The 22,312-nt window shown below is 44.6% G+C and overlaps 1 protein-coding gene across 7 annotated transcripts in view; it reads right to left on the minus strand.

The window, feature by feature from the left end:
• Positions 1-22,312, minus strand: part of LOC119161825 (mediator of RNA polymerase II transcription subunit 7) — a 110,288-nt gene that overhangs the window by 78,885 nt on the left and 9,091 nt on the right. For 3 of the 7 annotated variants that reach the window (XM_075880467.1, XM_075880468.1, XM_075880462.1), the window contains exons 2-3: positions 16,615-16,811; positions 895-1,041 (exon numbers count right to left, since the gene is read on the minus strand). In XM_075880467.1, the coding sequence (XP_075736582.1) occupies positions 895-1,041; positions 16,615-16,618 (151 nt within the window). In that variant the 5' untranslated portion in view covers positions 16,619-16,811. The other 4 variants (XM_075880463.1, XM_075880465.1, XM_075880464.1 and 1 more) reach the window with 3 other exon arrangements.

A 22,312-nucleotide genomic window follows, 5' to 3' on the forward strand; every position in this document is an offset into this window, starting at 1 on the left:
GGTGGTCAAGGGAATAAAAAAAATGCCAGCACAGTGCCTTCCTTGAGAATAAACAGCTGGTCACTGTTTCGATTATTGGTGATCTGGATACTTATTCTTAAGCTCAAAACAGCGAGCCTGCAGTACTATTTAACACACCGCCAGCTCCTTCCTTCCCAGGTGACCACAACATTTCATGTTTAAACCTGAAGACTTTCACACGCGACCACCCCCTGGTCACATTATCTTCGATTTCACAAGGAAGTGGTGCACCGAATACTCAAAACCAGATGGGTGCCACCACTTGTAAGGCACCCGCAAAAAAATGCAATCGTTTTTCCACTACGCTGGTAGAACAGCCTTCGAGATTGAGCAGAAAAACGAAGGATTCCCACAAACGATCTTGTAGTTACGGCAATACATTAGCTCACTGCAACACAATGTACAGCTTTACGTACCGTCTCGCATGGAAACAGGCTTGAGTGCAGTTTTCAGCACTAATATTTAGCAGTTTTCAGTACTACATGACACTAATATAAAATTCTGAATTGACTGTACTCCCTGTAGCTAGCCAAAACCAAAATTTTCATGAGAAATGGTTCTCTTAACGGAGCTTGTGACAATAGCTTAGCCAAGACATTGGTGAGTTTTGTAATATTAGCTATTTCTGTACGAGGGCACAGTTAGGAAAATTGCGTAATGTGTATCCCTAGCTCAGGAAATAGTTGTTTGAGCCAGTGAGAGTTGGTAGAAGGCTACGTTGCCACCTTGACTAAGGCTGTTAAACATTTATTTGCAATGTCTAAGAGCTACTGTAGAAACAGGTCCTCCTCTATAACAGCTTCGCTAAAACATGGTTGACAATGCTTACAAGTGTATCATGCTCAAAAAAGAAAAACCATGCAATGCACACACCTTCATGCAGTGGCCGAGGTGGCGACGGAGCTAGTCCATGCTGCACATTTTCATCGGTGTAGAGACCAACATACTGCATTGACGGCAAAGGCAGTGCACTGACTTGTGTTGCCTCCCCCATGGTTATTTCAGGGGGCCTCTCTTTAGCTGCAAAAAAAATTATTCGACCATTTACTCTCTCACGTTAAGGTGTGCGTATGCTTGACCATTTTTAAGCATGACTATAAATGAGAGTACTTATTCCTTGTTACTTTTAATCAAATTTTTAAAAGTTGGAATATCAATATTTTTTAATAGTTAAAGAACATGTCATTCAGAATGCCAGTTGTGTGATATCACATCAAATTAAAGCAAAAGCAAAACATTTTTTTCCATGTAGCCACAACAGATGTAAAATATAAATTACACAGTGGAATAGGCCACATCACTGAGGAAGCAGCTTACTTGTATATTCAGAGCTCTTTCAAGAGTGCAAATTTTCAGGAGTTGCAGGCTTGTATCAAGAATTCCGCCACAGAAACTTGACCTCCGCAAATAGCACTGTGCGCATGAACCAGTTGTCTTTGTAGCTTTTATTAAACAAGACTCCATAACAAGCAACTCAGTGGCAGAAGCATCTTTTCTGAAACGTGTGTCACAGCCCCTACGTGACTGTGACACATGTTTCAGAAAAGATTTCCGCAAGGCCCCTTTGGCTATTCGTGCTATGTATTAAACTACCTACAACAAAAGAACAATCTAAGCCTTATATGCAGTGCCGATTCCCAAGTGGTTAGCAAGGCATTACAACACTTCAAGCCTGGTTACCAGATGTGCTGCACATGCATAGAGACCAGCAGCCATAGAGTTTTATACAATAATACCTAGAGAGGAATCTGGCGCTGCGATCGTACAGCCCCCATGGGAATTATGAGAAGTACAGGCTTCGGATCGCGTTAGTTAGAAAACTGTCTAGAGATATTTTTCTATAGTTTCAGCTTCGTTCTGCGCACAGCGTGGGTAGTAGGGTGCGGTACAAGGAACTGAAGCAGCACCTTTGTCATTCAAAAAGGCTGAAGACCATTAGCTGCGACGTTAGAGCTCTACAAGCTCTATTTGACATTTCAAGCGAAGCGTCATCCATTCACCGCTGCACAGAGATGCAGCGTTCCATGCAAGTGCATGATATTGCATCGAGTTCATGTTTTTTTCATAATTGCTCCTTGCGAAAACTCCTTTAAATTGACTGCAAAACTACGGCAAAGCTAAGTAGACCCACTGTCATGCTCCTCTGACTCAACTTCACAAGAGAATGAGAGGTGCGTTGGAGGCAGACCACTAGAACAGATGCACCTGGCATCGCACCACACAAAATGTTTAGCGTTTCTCACTTAATACTGTACTGTTATTACTGTTATTTTCACAAAAAGTTAATTTGTACTTTCGAGAGAAAAACAAGAGTGTTTATTTCAAAGTGTTATAAAAATATTTCATTATATCTTCATGCCAAACTTGGAAGGCAATGGCAGAGCAATGCACATTCGAGTGGTTAAATTTGTCCAGGTTCCGCTTCCATATCATGGTCACAAAAACTCTTTGCAATATTTTTACGTACAAAAGAATGAAGCAGCTTTGTACTGGAAATACCTTCATATCACTTTGCTTTACACTTGGAAAAGAAGCATCTCGAATCTCAAGAACATAATCCATCTGAAGCAGATCCAAAGCCTGTACTTCCCATCATTCCCATGGGAGTACAAGTTAGCAATGTTGAAGGAGACCGCATAGACACCAGCGCCAGATTCCCCTTTACGTATGATTGCATGAAACTATACCATCAGCCAAGACTGCACTCAAATGTCTTATAGTTTTTTTTTTCTTTTTCTGCTTAATAAAGACAGCACTAACTTCAAAATCATGCAAGTTTTGTCTGGTGTATGCAACAAATCATACATTTAAAATTATTTTTTTGCCAGGACTAGAAACACTCCTCACAAGCGGATGACCAAACACAATGTATCCTCGACACCATTTAGAGTTTTTTTCATAAAATGTGTTAGATAATGTTTAAAAATACGTGAAATGGCATACTTGCTCGCTGCCTACATCATTAGTTTTTCTGTAGCAGCATCGTTCAAGTTTCAAGGTTGGCAAGTCTGGTCACAACATATGACAGGGCTACTTGATCCATCACAGCAGCAAATAGTGTCGGAATGTTCTTTGGGACCATTTGCCACTTGGTCAGTCAGAACACCTCACAGCACAGCCGTGTGAATGGGCAGTCATTTCATGTTAGTAAACACAGGTTCCAACTCTTCATTTCAATTGCTTGCATATATCAGTTACAGAACCAAGCAAGTTCTACGCAAACAATGCTTGTCAGCACACCACAATGCCAGGCTGCTGCAATGGAACATTACAGCATAACCACAATTATGGTGATGTCGAGCCGACAAATAATGAATGGCACACACATATAAAATAGTTGGCGCAAGATAAAAGGTAGATGATTATAGCTAGGAGATACAATCATCAAGCAATAGAAATAGGATGACATTAATGACGTGATTATTTATAAATCACAAACGTCATCAATAGGGGCAAACTGCTACAGAAATGCTGCTGCCTACTAATGTTCTCAAGCATGTGAAACATAGCTATGTCACAAAAAACCTTTCCCATATCTCATATACGTGTAAATTCTGAAGGAGATTAGTTGCCAGGATTCCAAAAACATGTTGATAACAACAAATGGTGACCCCATGGGATGCTTCACGGAAACAACAATTTAAGCCAGTTGTGGCCAATATTCATTATTAAAACAAAAAAAAACATTGCCCGAAGATGGTCATGTGCGAGCCGCCTGCTTGAGACCCCTGTTGTAGAAAATTGTTCTTGTTGAACACGTATCGACTATGACAAAGGTGCAATAAGAGTCTCACATTTGCTTTTGGCGAAAGTCAAACGAGAACAGAAACAAAAGCTCCTCTGGACTGTATGCACGCTTACACGACGTACCTGGAACAATTAATAACTGTAGAAAAGAGCGGTAAGGTACTGAATTAAGGGAACTGAGTGTCTAGCGTTATGTCTAGACGTAACGATAGAAGCCGTTAAAGTTATGTTTAGACGTAAGAATAGCAAATCTTAAATTTACGTTTAGCGTGACAACAATACAAAACGGCTTGGTAAACCCACTGCACCGAATGGCAGCTGTAGCGCAGTAGGCTAGCGCGTCACGCTCAGAGCAGTGAGGTTGTTAGTTCAAGTTACTCTGCACTTTTCTTTTTCTCTTTTTTTCCAATTCTGTTTTAAGATTGTAGCAGATATATATATAAGGGAAAGATCTGTACACTTAAGGGCTCGTTTTTCTGTGTTTTCACACAATATTTATGAGACCTAACAGACAGTAATACCAAGGAAAGTATAAAGGAAGCTATCAGATCGAATGGTAATGGAAACATGAAGGAAGAAAAGTGGGTGAAAAGATAACTTGCCGTGGGCAGGAACCGAACCTGCGACCTTCGAATAACGCTTTATTCGCGTTATTGAAAGGTACCAGCTGCAGTTGAACTAGCCTCTATAGTTGAACACTAACCATGTGGGCAGGGTTCTACTATAGAGGCTAGAAACCTTTGAGTGTCTGTAGATCACAAACCCTGACACCACCGGAAACCGTCGGAAATAAAATTAAGACAACTGCTAAGTTGTGTCTCTTCTCTTCCCAAGTACGTTTGGCCCATTGGAAAAACTTCAGTATATATATATATATATATATTGTGGGGTCTCAGCGAGGCGAAAGAGCGCATCGCCACTACGGCTCTTGGAGTGAACGGACACAGTAGACGCGGTCGGTACAATGCACACAACATGCATACATTTATTAACTAATTTAGACGACGATATCGTCCGCCAAATGTTACATCAATTTTAATTAACACGCTACCATACAACAACATAACGCAGTGACACACTAAACACACAATAACATGATAAACACACACTAACACCCAACACACTAACACATACCCAAGGCGGCGTCGCCAACACCTGACTTTCCACGCGGGACCCCGGCGCGAAGCCCGCGGTGCCGAGCACCGGGGACCCGCGCTACAGACAACCGTTCGCGGCAGCCGCCACACGCAGAAGAGGCTCGCTCAACGCTCGCCCACCGCCAAGGCCTGCCTTCCGCCAAGGGCCACCGCCGGCGCTACCACTCTACCAACAGTGGTACTCAAAGCGAACACAACGCCATCTATTGCCCGGCGGTGGTCACCACCGAAACAAGGCCTTGAGGCGAGACACGTGCGCCACGCGGTGCAGACAACTTTACAGGAGGGGTGTCAGCACCCCCACATTTCCCCAACCTTAAATCAAACCATATCCCGAAATCAAAAATTAGCTACACAAGCTTTAACAAAAAAAATGATATCGCACGACCATAATGTCCTTGCACCACGACACCGCCGCTGGTCGACACTGCTGCACTGTCCGGCTAGACTTCACCTCAGTACCGGCCCCGCAACAGCAACGTTGCCGTTGGCGCGATGATCCGTCGCTAGCGCCGACACGTCTTCCAGTTGCGACCAGCACTCGCGAGGGCACCAGACTGCAGGCAGTTGCGCAGGTCCCAGGCATCTCCATCGCCCGACCTCACGACCGCATTCCTGGCCAGCGACGCTGACGATGTGCAGGACAGCCGGCCGTGGATGACGTCCCTCCCGCTGAATACATCAATAACAACAACAAAAAAACTTGAAAGAAAACAATCGAGCAGGTCCTCGGGAAGGGAGCTTGGAGCTTTTTGTCCACGTGGCACGTTGGTCAGTACTGCTAGCTAATACATCGGTGGCGGCAGAGACGCCCATCAAAATAAAACAAAAATCACTTTTCCTAACCCTTGCATCGCAAGATAAAAAAAAAAGTGAGGGAAGCAGAGCGCAACGCCACGATCAACCTAGTTGTGCCACGTGCGACAGGCGGCTGCGCAGAGCCTTATGCCTAATGAGTCGCTCGGCAACAACCGGCATCCACCCAGCCTAGGTGCAGAAGAGGCAGCCGCGAGGAGACGTCCACTCTGTGAGGTGGCCCTATCGCTCGCCGCACTCAGCAGCTTACCGAGCGATCGGCGTCCACCGCCCAGGGCGGTGCCACGACGCCTCGGCGTCGAGCCGCAATACCAGACAGCAACGACGCCCGGCTCCCTGAGCCCAAAGATATAGAAGAAGCTATTTACAGAAAATCGGACCACCCACGAGGCTTCCGTACTCACTCGCTTCGGGCCTGGCCTACAAACCACGTGCTCTATGCCTTGCTCACCCCAGGATGCGGACCGCATGGCTCTCGTCCTAATTCAACAACGTTTTTGAAAACTAACAACAACAAAAAATCACAACACTTGCGAGCAAAAAAAAATAAATAGAAAGTCAACCTGCCGACAAATTCAAACACGTTACAAAACCAATCTCCTCGCTTCTCAACAAAGCACACCACCGACGCTAGCAAAGAAGTCCCCCCTAGGCCTACTCTACTCCGGCTCTAACAAAATCTCTGTATTGAACCGCAACAGCTGTCGTCCGACACTCCAAGAGCTTCACGTTGGGCAGCCAGTGTGGGGTCTCGGCGAGGCGAACAAGCACCTCGCCACTTCGGCTCTTGGAGTGAACGGACACACTAGACGCGGTCGGTACAACGCACACAACATACATACATTTATTAACTAATTTAGACGACGATATCGTCCGCCGAATGTTACATCAATTTTAATTAACACGCTACCATACAAACAACATAACGCAGTGACACACTAAACACACAATAACATGATAAACACACACTAACACATACCCAAGGCGGCGTCGCCAACGGCCAACTTTCCACGCACACCCCGGCGCGAAGCCCGCGGTGCCGAGCACCGGGGACCCGCGCTACAGACAACCGTTCGCGGCAGCCGCCACGCGCAGAAGAGGCTCGCTCAACGCTCGCCCACCGCCAAGGCCTGCCTCCCGCCAGGGGCCACCGCCGGCGCTACCACTCTACCAACAGTGGTACTCAAAGCGAACACAACGCCATCTATTGCCCGGCGGTGGTCACCACCGAAACAAGGCCTTGGGGCGAGACACGTGCGCCACGCGGTGCAGACAACTTTACAGGAGGGGTGTCAGCAACCCCCTTATTATATATATATATATATATATATATATATATATATATATATATATATGTGTGTGTGTGTGTGTGTGTATCAACTAGTAGCGGCGGCGTATGCCCCAACCCGTGTTGCAGCACCCTAGTCAGGAGAGCTGCAGTTAGTTTATCTAGCCTCTGTAGTTTCACCGTGTTTGCCCCAAACATAAGCTGACTGCTTCAAGGAAGCTAATGAAAAGGTAGCACGCAAGGACGGTGGTTGCAGGTAGAGAGGCTAGCGTGGCTCCAGCGGAAGCTGAAATGAACGTGTTTTAAATGTGTGTCGGCTGCTCTGTCTCAACAGAGCTGCTGATACACAAAACAGTCTGGCAATACAAACTATGCACGTTTCAACTCACAAGTAATGCCGGCAAACTGGTAATACGACAGTGAAACTGATACGCATGACCACTTAACCCATTTTGGCCCGGTTTCTTGATTTACAAGTCTTGTGAAAAGAGGTGCAACATTTCATCGTATCTGCATCTGTATAGATCAAACTGAAAATTACATCGTGAACGAGCTCTTTGTTTACAAAATATTGACCATATGGCCACGCTGCACCCTAGGCTACAGCAAAAATAACGGTGACAAATTTGATTTCAGGCTTTCACACATCGCGGAAAAAAAGATTAGGAATTTAGTGGGCACTAGATGCGGAATGTTATGAAGCACACAATGCATATGCCAACGTCATATTTACTGCACTATATGGGCACCGTGCTGTTGCAGTGGTCGCCAGTGCACCTGCGGTTTTTGCCGTCGGACAGAGCGCCAACGAAGTGGTCTGTTTTTTCATTCATAATTTACACCACAAGGCATCGACATTCTTCAATGCCCTGTTCCTTTTGGCTTGTTATCCCATCTTTTCAACTAGCTTTGAGGAAGTTTCCTATAGAATTCAAGTTGACTCGCTTTGAATCATGTTGCGAATTGGCACAGCACGTTGCTTATGACTATGTTGATAAGTGAATATTGCTAACAACCATTTCCGGCAAGGAGCTGAAGCCCGGTAGGCACTTACGTTTGTATCCATTTGGTCAGTGCCTCCAGTAAAGCGGTTATATTGTGTAACGAAATTAGGGTGAAACATTCGGATCTTTCATGCAATCGAAGTAACTTTGTGTCAGGCGTTTTATTTCTAATACCTGAGCAGATATTTCATGATCCATCACGTCATCCTTCATACTCTGTTTCATCTTCATCACAGTCGTATCCACCGATGCGACGTAAGTCAGCAAGCACAGTCTTAGCACCTGCTCTAAGCTGCCTACTACTTAGGTTGACTGCTATTTAGGTGAACAGAACACCAGAACTATTTGATTCTTCATAATAATATCGTGGTTTTAGGACGTTAAACGCCAGCAGTCATAATATGTCATACTTAGGTTGTCCATGAAACTAGAGGAATCCACATACAGTAAATCTTCGTCTCAGTAGGTGGTAGCCTCCAATAGTTCACTGTAAATAGCCGACACAATTATCACCCTCTTCGAGTAATCTGGTTGTTTTATTTATGATAAACTTGGGTATACAATAAATTTGTACTCCAGTGTAGCAGAATCTTCCTACAAGAGACGTATAATGAAGTAACAAACTCAACCAAAATATGGAGCCAGAAGGCCTGGCATGACCACATGGCAACACGTGAACATGCTTGTTCGCCAGCAAAACATCGGTGACTATTTTAAAATTTGACCAGAGATTGCATAGTACAAGTATCCAACAGGAACATGCATCCCGCTATTACATAAAATACCACAACAAAGAAATTGGCTTTCTTGAAGGAGTGTTGCATGCCGACCCGCCCAAATGTAAACCACTATTTGGCAACCAGCTCCCCAATAAACATAGAAAAATTCTGCCATATGGTATCTGTAAGGGGTACGCTAAGCTATCGCAAGGCATTGTGGGAAATGAAGGGGACCCACATGCACATATTGAGGTTCTAGTAGGTGCAGAGCTAGCAATCGCGCCTGCACGCGGATTGGCTGCTTCAGCACAAGACGTTCCGATGTCATACCATAGCAACGGGAGATGAATGACAGCTCGACCGCACCGCTGTTTCGTACTCTTTTTTTTTTCTTCATTTACTCGCTGTCAGAAGTTTTCTGGTGTCAGTTGTGCGACTGTTGCTACAAAGTGTAGTGCAGCAACGCTGCTGGGTGTTGTTTTCTCTAGTGTTCTGTGTAATGCGTGGGCACTGTGTAAACTTATGTGTAAACACGTAAATATTACGCCAAAATGGTGGGCTCTGTGACTGCAGGTGGGCTCTGCGACTGCACCTCAACCCAGCCTTCTGACCCGCTAATCTTTGCGATGCAGACGATCTTCCGTATGATCACTAGCCAGCTACTGCTAACCTCGGTGCGCATCTTTGCCAGTGCGTCACTGGGGTGTGCACTGCCGTGCTTCGCAGCAGCGTTAGGATGCTACCACCTGTCGCTCATCAACAGTCAACCCTGGATGACCGTGCTGCCAGGGGAGCAGTGGCTACCTGAACCCAAAGCATTGTGGACGGCCACATCATCATCGACGTCAACAGCTCCGCTGCATATAAAAGCGCACCCGCCGCTGGCACCACCCCGTGGGCTCTGTGACTGCACCTCAACGCAGCCATCTAACCCGCTAATCTTCGCGATGCAGGTTAGTAAATCCAGCGTGCTTTTTGCAAAAAAATCTAGCAATGACGTCTTGGTGCAGTTGCTGAGCCCACGGTGCTGTCTCGCCATCGCGGCCGAATGTGTTTCCATTATTCATTCCTTACTGATGTTGTCGGGAGACGTGGAAACTAACCCTGGCCCTAGCGGAAACGATGTCGTGTTGACAGAGCTTCAGAAAATAGCCGCAGGCCAATCCAAAGTAATTACCAAAGTACAGAGCCTCAAATCTCAGCTAAACACTACAGATAGAACATTAATGGATTTATGCAAACGGATGACCGACCTAGAAGCACACTACCAGGCCCTTATTCCTATCCGAAACAACATCGAAAAGGTGTGGGCAGACACAAGCAGCATGTCTCGCAAGATCGAGGAGTTAGGAGACCTCCTAGACGACGCGGAAAATCGATTACGTCGAAATAACCTCATCTTTTATATCGTCTCCGACCCTACTGTCAGCGAAACATGGAACGATTGCGGAAAAATATTTATCGATTTCTGCCATAATAATCTAGGAATAACCGTAGGACCTTATGACTTCGAAAGAGCTCATGGCCTTGGTCGTTATTCGCTCAGTAGAAATCGGCCTATAATCGTGAAAGTCGCATGTTACAAAACCAAAGACTTAATCCTATCAAATGGCCGGAAATTAAGAAATATTAACTTAAGCATTGGAGAGGACTTTTCGTTCTCCGTTCGACACGCGCGAGAACGATTAATAGCATTTGCCAAGGCTAAATCTGCTAAGTTCTCTTTGCGGTATAAAACCCTGCACATCAGTCCAAAACGTTATATTTTTGATAAATTGTCTAGCACAGTTAAAGAAATTGCATAGCAACCGTCCTGTCACCATGTACCTACAAACCGACAATGCCCGGCACTTGCCAAACCACTCTCATTTTCTCATTTTCCGTGATATTTACTAACATCTGCAGTTTCCTTCCAAAACGCAAACTCTTGTCGAACATTGTTTTGTCAACCAGAAGCAATATACTGGTACTAGCTGAAACTTGGCTCAACGATAAAGTTTCAGACGCTGAAATTCTGACTGACTTACCTGAATTCCGCGTGTATCGTAGCAGCCGAAAGTCTACTCGAGGAGGTGTTCTGGTCGTAATTCACCAAGGTATATTATGTTCCGTTGTACACGTCACATCCGACATTGAATCATTATGGCTCATTTGTCACGCTCCGCCCCTAACAGTACTTCTTGGCATTTGTTATAGGCCATCGCATACTAATCCAGACTTCTGTAGGCACCTAAACAACAGGCTAAGGCAAGTTGTTGCCACTTAGCCCAATGCTCGCATCCTTCTCTTCGGTGACTTCAATTACCCGAACATCGAATGGCATAACCTAGGCATTTCCTCATTATTATGTCATGCATTGACATACGTTTGAATTTTAACCTGAGTCAGTTAGTCTCGGAACCAACATGCGTTACGCAAGAACCAGCAAACATCCTAGACCTAATACTAGCTAACAGTCCTGAGAACCTTTCATCTATCAGTTATCTTCCAGAAATCAGCGACTATAAAATCATACATGCCCTATTCTCATTCAGTTTTGCTCCAAAGTACACATCCGCAAAAACAATATGTCTTTACGACCGGGGAAACTACGATGCAATAAGTGAAGACCTTAACACCTTTTTTTCTGAGTACAAATCAGTGTTTCCCACTCGCACAATACATGAAAACTGGTCAATATTCAAAAATAAATTTATTTCTTTATTTATTTATTTATTTATTTACACATACTGCTGTCTCGATACACGAGACATAGCAGGAGTGGGTACATTTGGAAAAGGAACGAACATACATTAAGCAATACCAAAGAAACATACAAAGCATTTGAAACATATTACAAAATATGGTTAGGCAGTTCTTTCAAAAACAGTTCAATTGGTTTCTCTCGTAGGGAACCATCGAGGTTGTTCCAAATCTCAACAACGGCTGGAAAAAAGGAATGCTTAAAGCAATTTAAAAATGACTGGAAGGGAACAATGTTGAGTGGGTGAGATCCGCGCGTGGTTCGTCGTGCTGAATCACAAAAAGTAATCGGTGCTTCAATGCAACTGCGGCTGCGTACAATCTTATGTAGCAGAGTGATACGGTCAAGTGTGCGTCGGAAAGCAAGGGGTTCTAAAGACAATGAGCATGCGTGAGATGAGGGAGAAAAATTAAGTGTGCTCACTAACATGTTCATTCCAAGAGTTACCTTTCATACTAATCACAATGAGCCATGGTTTTCTGTACGTTTAAAACGGCTGGAAAATAAAAAGAAAAGGCTGTTCCGTTCGGCCAAACGCCGTGACACCCGGAGTCACTGGGATAAATACTTCGAAGTTGAAAAATCATATCTAGTTGAGATCCAGAACGCCAAGCATACATTTCATCACGATGATTTACCAAAGCTACTAACTAGCAACGCCAGGAAATTTTGGCAACTTTTAAATCCTAAGCAGACTCACGACATCACACTGACTAACGACGCGCACGAACCAGTGACAGACCATGAATGTGGGGAAATATTTAACACTGCATTCGCATCTGTATTTACTCAAGAACTTGACGCACCTTCACAGTCACCATCAGTTAACATCGAAGCATTCATGCCAACCATCCCGTTTTTCGAAGGCATTGCGTCCGTAATCGATAACATGAAGCTGTCATCATCAGCCGGTATGGACTCAATTAATTATAAGCTACTGAAGAATGGTAAATCAATTTGTGCCGCCTATTTATCTTCGATTTTTTCACAGTCACTCCCTTCAGGAATCATTCCAGATGACTGGAAAACGGGGAAGGTCGTTCCAGTGTAAAAATCAGGTAACAGAGACTCACCCTTGAACTACCGCCCCATTTCATAATCTAGTAAACCCTGTAAAATCATGAAACACATTATTTACTTTCAAATCGCAAGTTTCTTAGACTCATGTAATTTTTTCATCAATCACAACACGAATTTCGTAAAGGTCTCTCCTGTGAACACAATTAGTGCTCTTTCTTCACGACTTGCACACTAACCTAGACCGTAACATGCGGACTGATGTAATTTTTCTAGACTATGCGAAAGCTTTCGATAAAATTCCTCACCGCCGCCTTTTGCTAAAATTTTCACACCTGCACCTAGACCCTAACCTTCTTCATTGGATTGAACAGTTTCTCACTAACCGTTCTCAGTCAGTCTTTGTTAGTGGTCACCTATCTAACTCTCTCCCAGTCACATCAGGCGTTCCCCAAGGATCTGTCCTTGGTCCCCTTATATTCCTAATATATATTAACGACTTGCCCGATCATGTATCCTGCGGCATTCGCATGCTCGGGGACGACTGTGCCATTTATCACACTATCAGTAACCAGCATGATCACCTGTATCTCCAAAGTAATCTTAACAGTGTGCTTAATTGGTGTAACACATGGTTAATGACCCTTAATCCTTCTAAATGTAAACTTGTGTCCTTTTTTCGTCGTCACAGCCCATATCACTTCCAGTATTCTATCGTTAACACCGCAATTAAATCATTACCATCTTATGACTATCTTGGAATAACCTTGTCTTATGATTTATCATGGCGTACCCACATCGCTAATGTAGTTTCAGCATCTAATAAAGCACTTGGTTTTCTCAAACGCCATCTCCGCCTAGCCCCCCTACATATAAAATTACTTGCGTACAAATCTTTAATCAGACAGAAATTAGAATATGCATCTGCTATATGGAGCCCACATCAAGCATATTTAATCAATGCATTAGAAGCGGTACAAACCCGTGCTGCCAGATTCATTCACTCATCTTACTCATACGATATAAGTATTTCATCTTTGAAAGCGAAATCTGGACTGCCACCCCTTTCTTTGCGACGTCGCACTGCAACTCTCGTGCTTTATCAAAAACTATTTCATTCTTCCCTCAATCAGCCACCTTATATAGCAGCCGCAGCACGCATATCTCATCGAACCAGTCATCCATTTTAGGTTGCTCGCCCATCATCGCGCACCACTGCTTTTTCTGCCTCGTTCTTTTCTCGAGCAGCCACGGACTGGAACGGCCTCCCCCGGGACATCGCCTCATCGTCTGCCTTTTAAGACCGTATTATTGATCATCTCAATGCTAAAACAACTTTTACTGCTTATTGTTAACCTAAATAAAACCCCACCCCTTATGTAATGCTCCTTCTAGAAAAGGGGGCCTTTAAGGTAATAAACTGAACTGAACTGAAATGACAGCATGAGCGGGGTCAATGCACGCCCGCCGGCACGGCTGTACTCTTGGCTTGCGCATATCGCTACTGTGCGATGCCAGATCAAATGAAAGACGAATTCTTCGTGGCCTTGGAGGAAAGAAGTCTGCGCCGTGCGGGGTGGCGAAGAATATGAACCACCGATTGTGGACTCAGCCTACCAGTACGTTGCCTGGCCCCAGAGGTATGTGAAAGTGTGTTGTAATGAAGCCTACATTGCCTGCTCGACTCGTTTCATTATGTTCAATTGCCGCGCAGAGTAGCGGTTCTTCAAAACCTTCCCATTTCTTTCATTCTTTCCCTGTGTCTTTATACATATACAGACAACGATGCCGTGGTCTGTATTGCTTTGCATTGTAACAAATTAAAGTTTATTTTGCAGTGAACTCCCCAATTTTATGACACGTAGCACTTGTGGATACTGCCAAAAAAGCATGTTTTATTGTGACGAGTACAGCTGTGCAAAGAACAATTAGTGCCAGTAGTGTTTGTAAGTGTTTGTTGCTTCCAAAATAACAAATGATATATTTAGCGTAGGTGGTGAGAGGCGTTGTATGCACCACAATATGCTGATCCAGTCCAGACGAGCGAAAAAAAAAAAAAGAAGAGATGAACAAGCTGAACCTTTTTTGAAACAGCTTTCTATTTCTCTGTGTGTTTGAAAGTGGGTAGAAACTAAAGCTTAGGAAAAAAAAGCATTTGTTGCTTGCAATACTACGTAGCCTGAGTTGTACATACTAGCAGAGTCATTCAATGATACTAGGCATCACTGTGCACTATGCAGGTAATACATCATAGAAGTGTTGTGCATGTTTAGCAGTCTCGTATTCTAATGCGCCCATAGCTTATATGGAATAACTGCTTCATACCTTTAAATGCTCCTGCACGAGAAATCCAACTGCCTCTCACTTTGCAACAGTGCACGAATGAAGGTAGAGGTAATAAGCGTCAGCTGCAAGGAAAACTGGTGCACTGCCAGCGCTTGCTACATAGGCACACTGACCTCCACTAGGGAGCTGGGTGGCGCACCGGCGCTACCCGAAGCGGGAGCTTGCGAAGCCGCCGGAAGTGCCGCCGCTTGTCCCGGAAGGAGGTCGTCTGCTGCGCTACGCGGTACGCGCGACGCGAGTTATGCCGGCGTGCTGCTGTTCTTTGGATCGCGTTTCGTTAATTTCTTTTTTGTAAATACTTGCTCGTGGTTAGAAGAGTAAGCCATGTAACAATAAGGGCTATGTAGGCGCAGATCAGGGTTTGTTTAATGCGCTTTAATGAGACAGCGTATGCACGTAAAACTGCCTTTTTTCTGACGCGCGTCCGTTTTCTTTTTCTCAAGATTCGGAGTGGCTGTCCGGTCTTGTACAAGGCGTGGGATCTAGCGACGCAGGCCGCGTTCATAGAAGCTTTTACGGCCGCTTGCACGTGTCTCTGCGGGTTTCTGAGTGTTTGTTGTATTTGTTTGGTTTACTCTCGAACTTTTCCTTTTTTTCTCGTGGTAGAGAGTGGCCGTCGCTTGAGGGTTACGGGGGGCGTTGCCAACAGTGTTTTCAGCCCGGATTTGGTAATCCACCAAATCAAGTCCCCAGGAGACAGTGATTGGTCTGTGTATCGGGGGTTGGAGCCTAAGTAACCCATCAAAACCACGACACAAGGTCATAGGGTCGAATCCTCAACTTACCTTAACCTTTACTGCACCTAAATGAGAACTTCAGCAACAAAGTTTCCTATAACTCAGACCAAGCTGTTCCCTGTTTTATTATAACCAGTGTGTTTTATAATAAAAACCGTGTGAATAGAATTCACTCCACATAAGCTTGATATCGATTTATAGTAACAGAGAACATGAAACTGAAGAAAATGACCTGAAGGCCGAATGGCCCGTTTATTGGAGCTGATGTAGAAGACACGTACTGGTCAATTTTTGTGAATGTTTTACTGGTGCTTGAATAGGATAAGCTTTGTCAGCTGCTTGCGGATGTTTGATCCAGTTATCTTGGCCGTCGCCGTCTTCGCCGTGTGATGCATCCTTATCTTTATATAGGAGGCGATCACACACTTTACCAGTCGCACAAAGTGGTTTGAGTCAGCCGCGGATTCGAACATGTGATCATGTAACTCGGGGTATAGCTTCTCAAGGTGACCGGAAAGCTCTGTCATAACTGAAACTATCAATGAATCGGAAAGATTCCCCTTCTTTGGAAGGCTTGTGCCATGCAAGTTGTCTTCTCTGCGTATCACTTTCTCTGTGGTCTGGCAGATGTAAATTGTAGATGAGTGTTCCCACAATCGAATAGTGTTCGGCGGTTTAATGAAGCGTCATACATATGTGCACTCCAGGCCTTCGGATTTCGGATTGCACAACAGAGAGTGCGGTCGCAGATATCGTCTTCCACTCACGCATTGCTAGTCTACCGCGCGAGAAAGGCGCTATCGGGAATTCTCCGGAGCGGCGTCGCAAAAGCGCGCACGGCGTGCCGTCTCAAATATCAAGTGTGTGGCCTTGGGCAGTGGTATATATCACTTTTGCCGTGCATGTGAGAAGCTACATCCGGGAAAGATCTTCTTGCAGGCCTTGACTTTGCGTAGTAATGATTGGTGCACAGAGAAGAAGAAGTTACGGGGAATTAAGAATGGTTTAAGGGCACTTACGCATGAAACGTCTTTTCAGAAGACTTTTCTGGCCTGCTTGTGCAATTAACAGCACAGCAGGTAGGCATTCTTTTGAGAGAAGTCCAGAAAACACGCACGCCGGCAGCAGTCAGGCGGGAGCAAGCACCGGCTTCCGGGACAAGGCCGCCGACTTCCGGTGGCTTCAAGCCGGCGCGCTCTAAGCGCCATCCAGCTCCCTAGTGGAGGTCAGTGCATAGGCATGTAAATTCACTTGCGTGACGGTCAGACAGTCTGGTTACCGTGTACTCTAGCATTATGCCTTGATGGGCTACATGCTAGTAAGCATGTCGCGCTTTCTCCTGAGCCCCGGTTTTCTCGTGAAATTTTTTCATCATGAAATTAAGATCACTTCTGCATTACTTATTTTCTTTATTTATTAAGAAATACTGCAGGCCAATACTTTGACCCTAGCAGGAGGGGCATTATAACAAGTGAAAAAAACAAAAGAAAATATTCACATGCAAAAAAAACAATGTAATACGAAATGAACATAATGTGTCAAAAAGAAGCAGCAATCGCCCCTTGACTTCACCGAAAATTCATAATTGAGTGAATTCACAATTCTGTTCAATTGAATTAATTTCCACACCATTGCCAACACAACTTTTTCATTGCTTCGGTATTGATAGGGGTGTAGTAGATTACCTGTACTCTGTTAAGAAAGTGACCGACATTTACATTTATTGCATTTGTTTTCATATTTATTGCATGCACATCACCACAGAAAATTGAGCTAGTTGACTGAGATTCAACAAGCAAGAAGGTGAGGCATGCAGGCACAGACAACAGAAAAAAACAAAACAGTGAAAATGTGGCTGTCAACTGAAAAGGCACACTGTGCCCTTCTAGTGAGCAACCATTTCGAAAAAATGGAGGAGAGTTAACACTTTCTTAAGAAAGGCCTCAGAGTTGTGCAAAACATTTTCTAGACACTGCCTCTGCACTTGAAAATGTGAGCTGGCAGTAGTCCCCTAGATAATCAAGACTGTTGCCAAACCTTCAATCGAACCATTTCAATGTTGTACACAATATTTCCACGTCGTACCTTAGGTCTTCAGTCATCAAATAGTGTGTGCATGAAGTTAACGCCAACCTTAACGCCCAGATTATGCTTCTGTGCATTTATTCGGAGGATATTATTCTAGCAAGCCAGGTGAGCGTTTCGAGACAATCTTCAATATTCGAGGCAATTTAAATTCGAGGCAATCTTTAAAATGTGCAGAAAATCAGTGCATCTCTCAAGCATGTAATTTGGCATAAATTAATGAAATGTGCAAAGGAACATACCCAGTGAATTTTATTGAGATCCATTGATCTACAAAAATCGCCGGAGTTTCGCTTTAGGAGCACAGCACTACTTTCAGTTTTTTGCTCAATTAGCTGTTTAGTCACACACTGCACATTCATACTGTCAAACCGCACAAGGGGTCATGGCAATTATGCTGAAAAATTTTACCTGTGTCAAAGCAGCAATGGGCTCTTCACAGGAAGGACCCAATTCCCTAATTGACTCGACTAGCTGTTGCCACCAATTCAAGAGTTACTTTAATCTTTAAGTAGTCATAATTAATGTCTTCAGTATATTTCAATGTTTTCTACTACAGAAAGAGTAATCAGTAAGGCAGCAAGTAAACATTAAATTTCTCCAACTTTAAAGCATTTTCAGAAACTTTTCTTGAAGCACCTTGAACACCATATTGATTGGGTGGTGCCACCAAATTTAGAGGCCCTAAAAAGCCATTTGTAGGCTTCCTCTGTATGCAAGGACACCGAGCACAAAGTGTTGAACTTTGAAAATGTTTAGAACATATCTTAATTCACTTCCAAAGTGTGCCTAAATGTTCACTCTCGCGGTTGAAAACCCTCGCTAATGCGACTGTTACTGACATCACTGTGTAGGAAGTGTAACAAAAAAATTTAGTGACGCCACACCACATTACAGTAACATGCAAAGAACAGTGACTGACCAACAACTCTGTTGCACCAGGCAACCAATAGGCTAACATACTAATTTTTCTCAGCGTGTTGGCGAAGTAGCCAAACTTACTATCCTTTTGGAAAGTGCTTCGCATCATCATGCAAACGTTTGAAGGCAACTTTAGTGAATTTCACTTTGTTTACACATCTTGGCTTGAGGATACTGGGTTACCGCAGCTGTAAATGAGAGCCCAGTTTGGTGGGGCCACTTTGCATCACTAAGATATATCAAGGCAGCACAAAACTGTTGTTGCAGATATCTGGCACATTCTAATAGGGCTTGCAACTCTCCGCCAAATCGGCTATCCGGTGAAACCGGAGAAAAGTAAATCCGGCCTTAAAAGCCAGCTATCCGGATTTAAAGAAACTGCAATTCTGCTTATCCAGTTTGAATGAACGTGCATCCGGTTATTCGAATATTTAGTCTCGCTAAGAGCTTATTCAAAATTTAAGTGCTATAGGATACGCACCGACATAACGTGTGCAGCTCGTTAATTCATTACTGATGTAATCACTAATGCCCCGTGCAAATACTTTCCGTTTCTCAACTGTGCATGCACTTTCACACCATGCGGATATTCATATTGTTGCGGTTAAAGTCGAAGGGTGTCTATTAGCAGGGCGAGGTTGATGGTAGGGTAATAATGATGTCAGTATCTGCACCAGTTCATGTCTTCCTCCTCTTCTCCTCTTTCGGCTCATACCCATGGCATTTCCCGGCTCCCAGACGAAGCCCGCTGGGCGAGTATGAATCACTTGGACTGTTTAGGGTGAATTCGTTTAAGGCGAGCGACATGAACCAGCTGAGTCTAGTTTGACCAACGGCCAACTGATGTCAGCCGTGCTACCACCTATGTCAAATTGCTCAAGAAATCAACAATGATGAGTGGGCCACTGTACTGGGGTAAAAACTTCTCGCATAGGCCTCGTTTACGTTGTGACGTCCACAACCACACAAAGTCTTCTTTGCAGTATGCGACAGACTGATGGCGGCTGTCAAAGCTTTCCTTCGATCGGTGTTGCGAAGCAACAGTACGAAGGCGAGCAATACGCTGGGCTTCTTTGGCTAGGCAGAGTGTCTTGGAGACAGAGTAGTCGCTATGGAAGTCAAATGGTAGAATAGTATCAATGCAGCTTAACGGTGAACGTGCGCGAAGGAGGTAAAAAGGACTGTAATTGGTTGTCTCATGTTTGGCCTTGTTATATGCATAGGTAATGGAGGGGAGAAAGTCATCCCAGTCCTTGTGGCCAGATGATACGTACATGGCCAACATGTTAGCCAGAGTTCTGTCCGTACGTTCTACCAGTCCATTCGTCTGAGGGTGATAGGGGAATGAATGGCGGAACTGCGAATGGCACTGACGAACCAGTTCTTCGATGGCATCCCCAACGAACTGACGACCACGATCACTCTGGGAGGGCCATGCCGAAGAATGATGAATCTAAGCAAAAACATGGTCACGCACACCGCTGTCGAGGATGATATCGCCACAGTTTCTGCGTAACGAGTCAGATGGTCGACGCATACTATCACCCATCGACTGTCGTTAGACGAGCATGAAAATGGGCCCAAAAGATCGATACCAACTTGATCAAATGGTAGATGAGGAGGTGGCAGTGGATTGAGAAGACCTGGCGGAGGAGTCGCAGGCTGCTTGTAGCGTTGGCATTGTTCGCAACTTGCGACATAGTGCTTGACTGTGTCCCGCATTCTGGGCCAGTAAAAGCACTCTTGTGTCCTATTTAAAGTTCTGATGAACCCCAGATTACCAGCTGTCGCATCATCGTGCATGGCTTTCAGTATGTCTAATTGTAGTTTCTGTGGTACGACCAGAAAGAAGCGTGGGCCTTTAGCCGAATAATTTGTCTTGTATAGAAGGCCGTCACGGACACAAAAGCGGCCGATGGCTCGAGTACGGGATGCCACAACAAGTAATGGCTCCAAGCTGATATCAGCCTCTTGTTCTTTCTTGAAAGTAATTAGGTCTGGGAATGTGGAAGAAATGGAGGCAAGACAGTCATCAAAACTGTCTTCTTCACACTCAGTCGTATTCAGGAAAAGACGAGAGAGACAGTCGGCATCTGCGTGGCGGCGTCCACACTTGAACGAGAGGACGAAGTCATACTCCTGAAGTCGAAGAGCCCAACGCGCCAGTCGGGTCACGAAGATTCACCAGCCAGCTTAAAACGTGATGGTCGGTAATGATAGTGAACGGACGTCCATAGATATAAGGTCGAAATTTGTGTACCGCAAAAACAACTGTCAAGCATTCTTGTTCTATTACGGTATAGTTGCGCTCAGCTTTGTTGAAAAAGCGACTGGCATAAGCCACTATGTGCTCAGCTCCTTGATGGCGCTGCACAAGTACAGCACCGATGCCGATACTCCCGTAGGCACGGACACATTGAAGTGACGCAGTATGGGCTCCGACATTACTAGAAACTTAAGCTGGAAGAACGCATTGTCGCAAGCTGAAGTCCGGTTGAAAGGGACGTTTTTTTAAAGAAGACATGTTAGGAGATGCACCACGTTGACGAACCTCGAAACAAAACGACGAAAATATGAGCACAGGCCCAAGAAGCTCCTCAATTCCTGCATCGATTTTGGAGGTTTGAAAGAACTGACGGCCTCAATTTTTCACGGGTCTGGCCTTACTCCATTTTAGTAAACAAGATGCCCAAGTACTAATGTCTCCGTTTCACCAAGACGACATTTCTCAGAGTTTCGGATCAAGTCGGCCTTTTGTGTACAATTCAAAAACAAGACTGAGACGCCTGTTATGTCGTTCAGTGTGCTGCCGAAAATCACCACATCATCTAGGTAGCACAAATTAATTTCCCATTTAAGTCCTCGAAGTATTGCGTCTATAAATTGTTCGAACGCTGCCGGTGCATTACAAAGACCGAACGCATAACATTAAATTCATAAAGACCATCAGGTGTCACAAAGGCCGTTTTCTCTTTGTCATTTGGGTGCATGGGTATTTGCTAATACCCTGATCGCAAATCCAGTGACGAAAAGTAGGCAGGGAAATGCAGGCAATCAATGACATCATCAATTCTGGGAAGCGGCTACACATCCTTTTTGGTTACCGTTTTTAGTTTTCTATAGTCAACGCAAAACTGCCATGATCCATCCTTCTTCTTTACTAAGATCACCGGCACTGCCCAGGGACTTGGATGACTCTTGGACACCACCTTTCCATAACATGTCGGTGACCTGTTCAGTTATCACTACCCTTTCTGTCGACGACACACGGTAAGGTTTTTGTCAAAGGGGGCGTGCAGATCCAGTGTCAATTCTGTGATGAGCACGCTAACGTGGTAGTGAAGTCTCTGTGTCATAAGGACTCGTGCAAGAGCGTGGCATTAATGTGGGGGTAGAGACTTGCTGATCATTCCTATCTGTTCTTCAGAACTGCTTCTCTGGGGGTTGCTTTTTTCAGACTGCTGCTCTTCGCTTAAAATGGTGATAGCGCCGTATGGGATTTCGTCGAACTCAGCAAGCTTCATACCACGCGGAAGAACAGCAGGCACCCAAGAACAATTGAAAGCCCATAAGCTTGAGGCTCCATTCACAACTGTCACGAGAGAACGAGGCACATGTACATTTTTCTTCATGCAACCCGTCGCAAGTGGTTGAATTCGCGCGTCAAATGATGAAAGGTCAACAACAGAAAGATTAACAGGAACACATAAT

Source organism: Rhipicephalus microplus, chromosome X, assembly GCF_043290135.1.
Source record: "Rhipicephalus microplus isolate Deutch F79 chromosome X, USDA_Rmic, whole genome shotgun sequence".
Classification (NCBI taxonomy): Eukaryota; Metazoa; Arthropoda; class Arachnida; order Ixodida; family Ixodidae; genus Rhipicephalus; species Rhipicephalus microplus.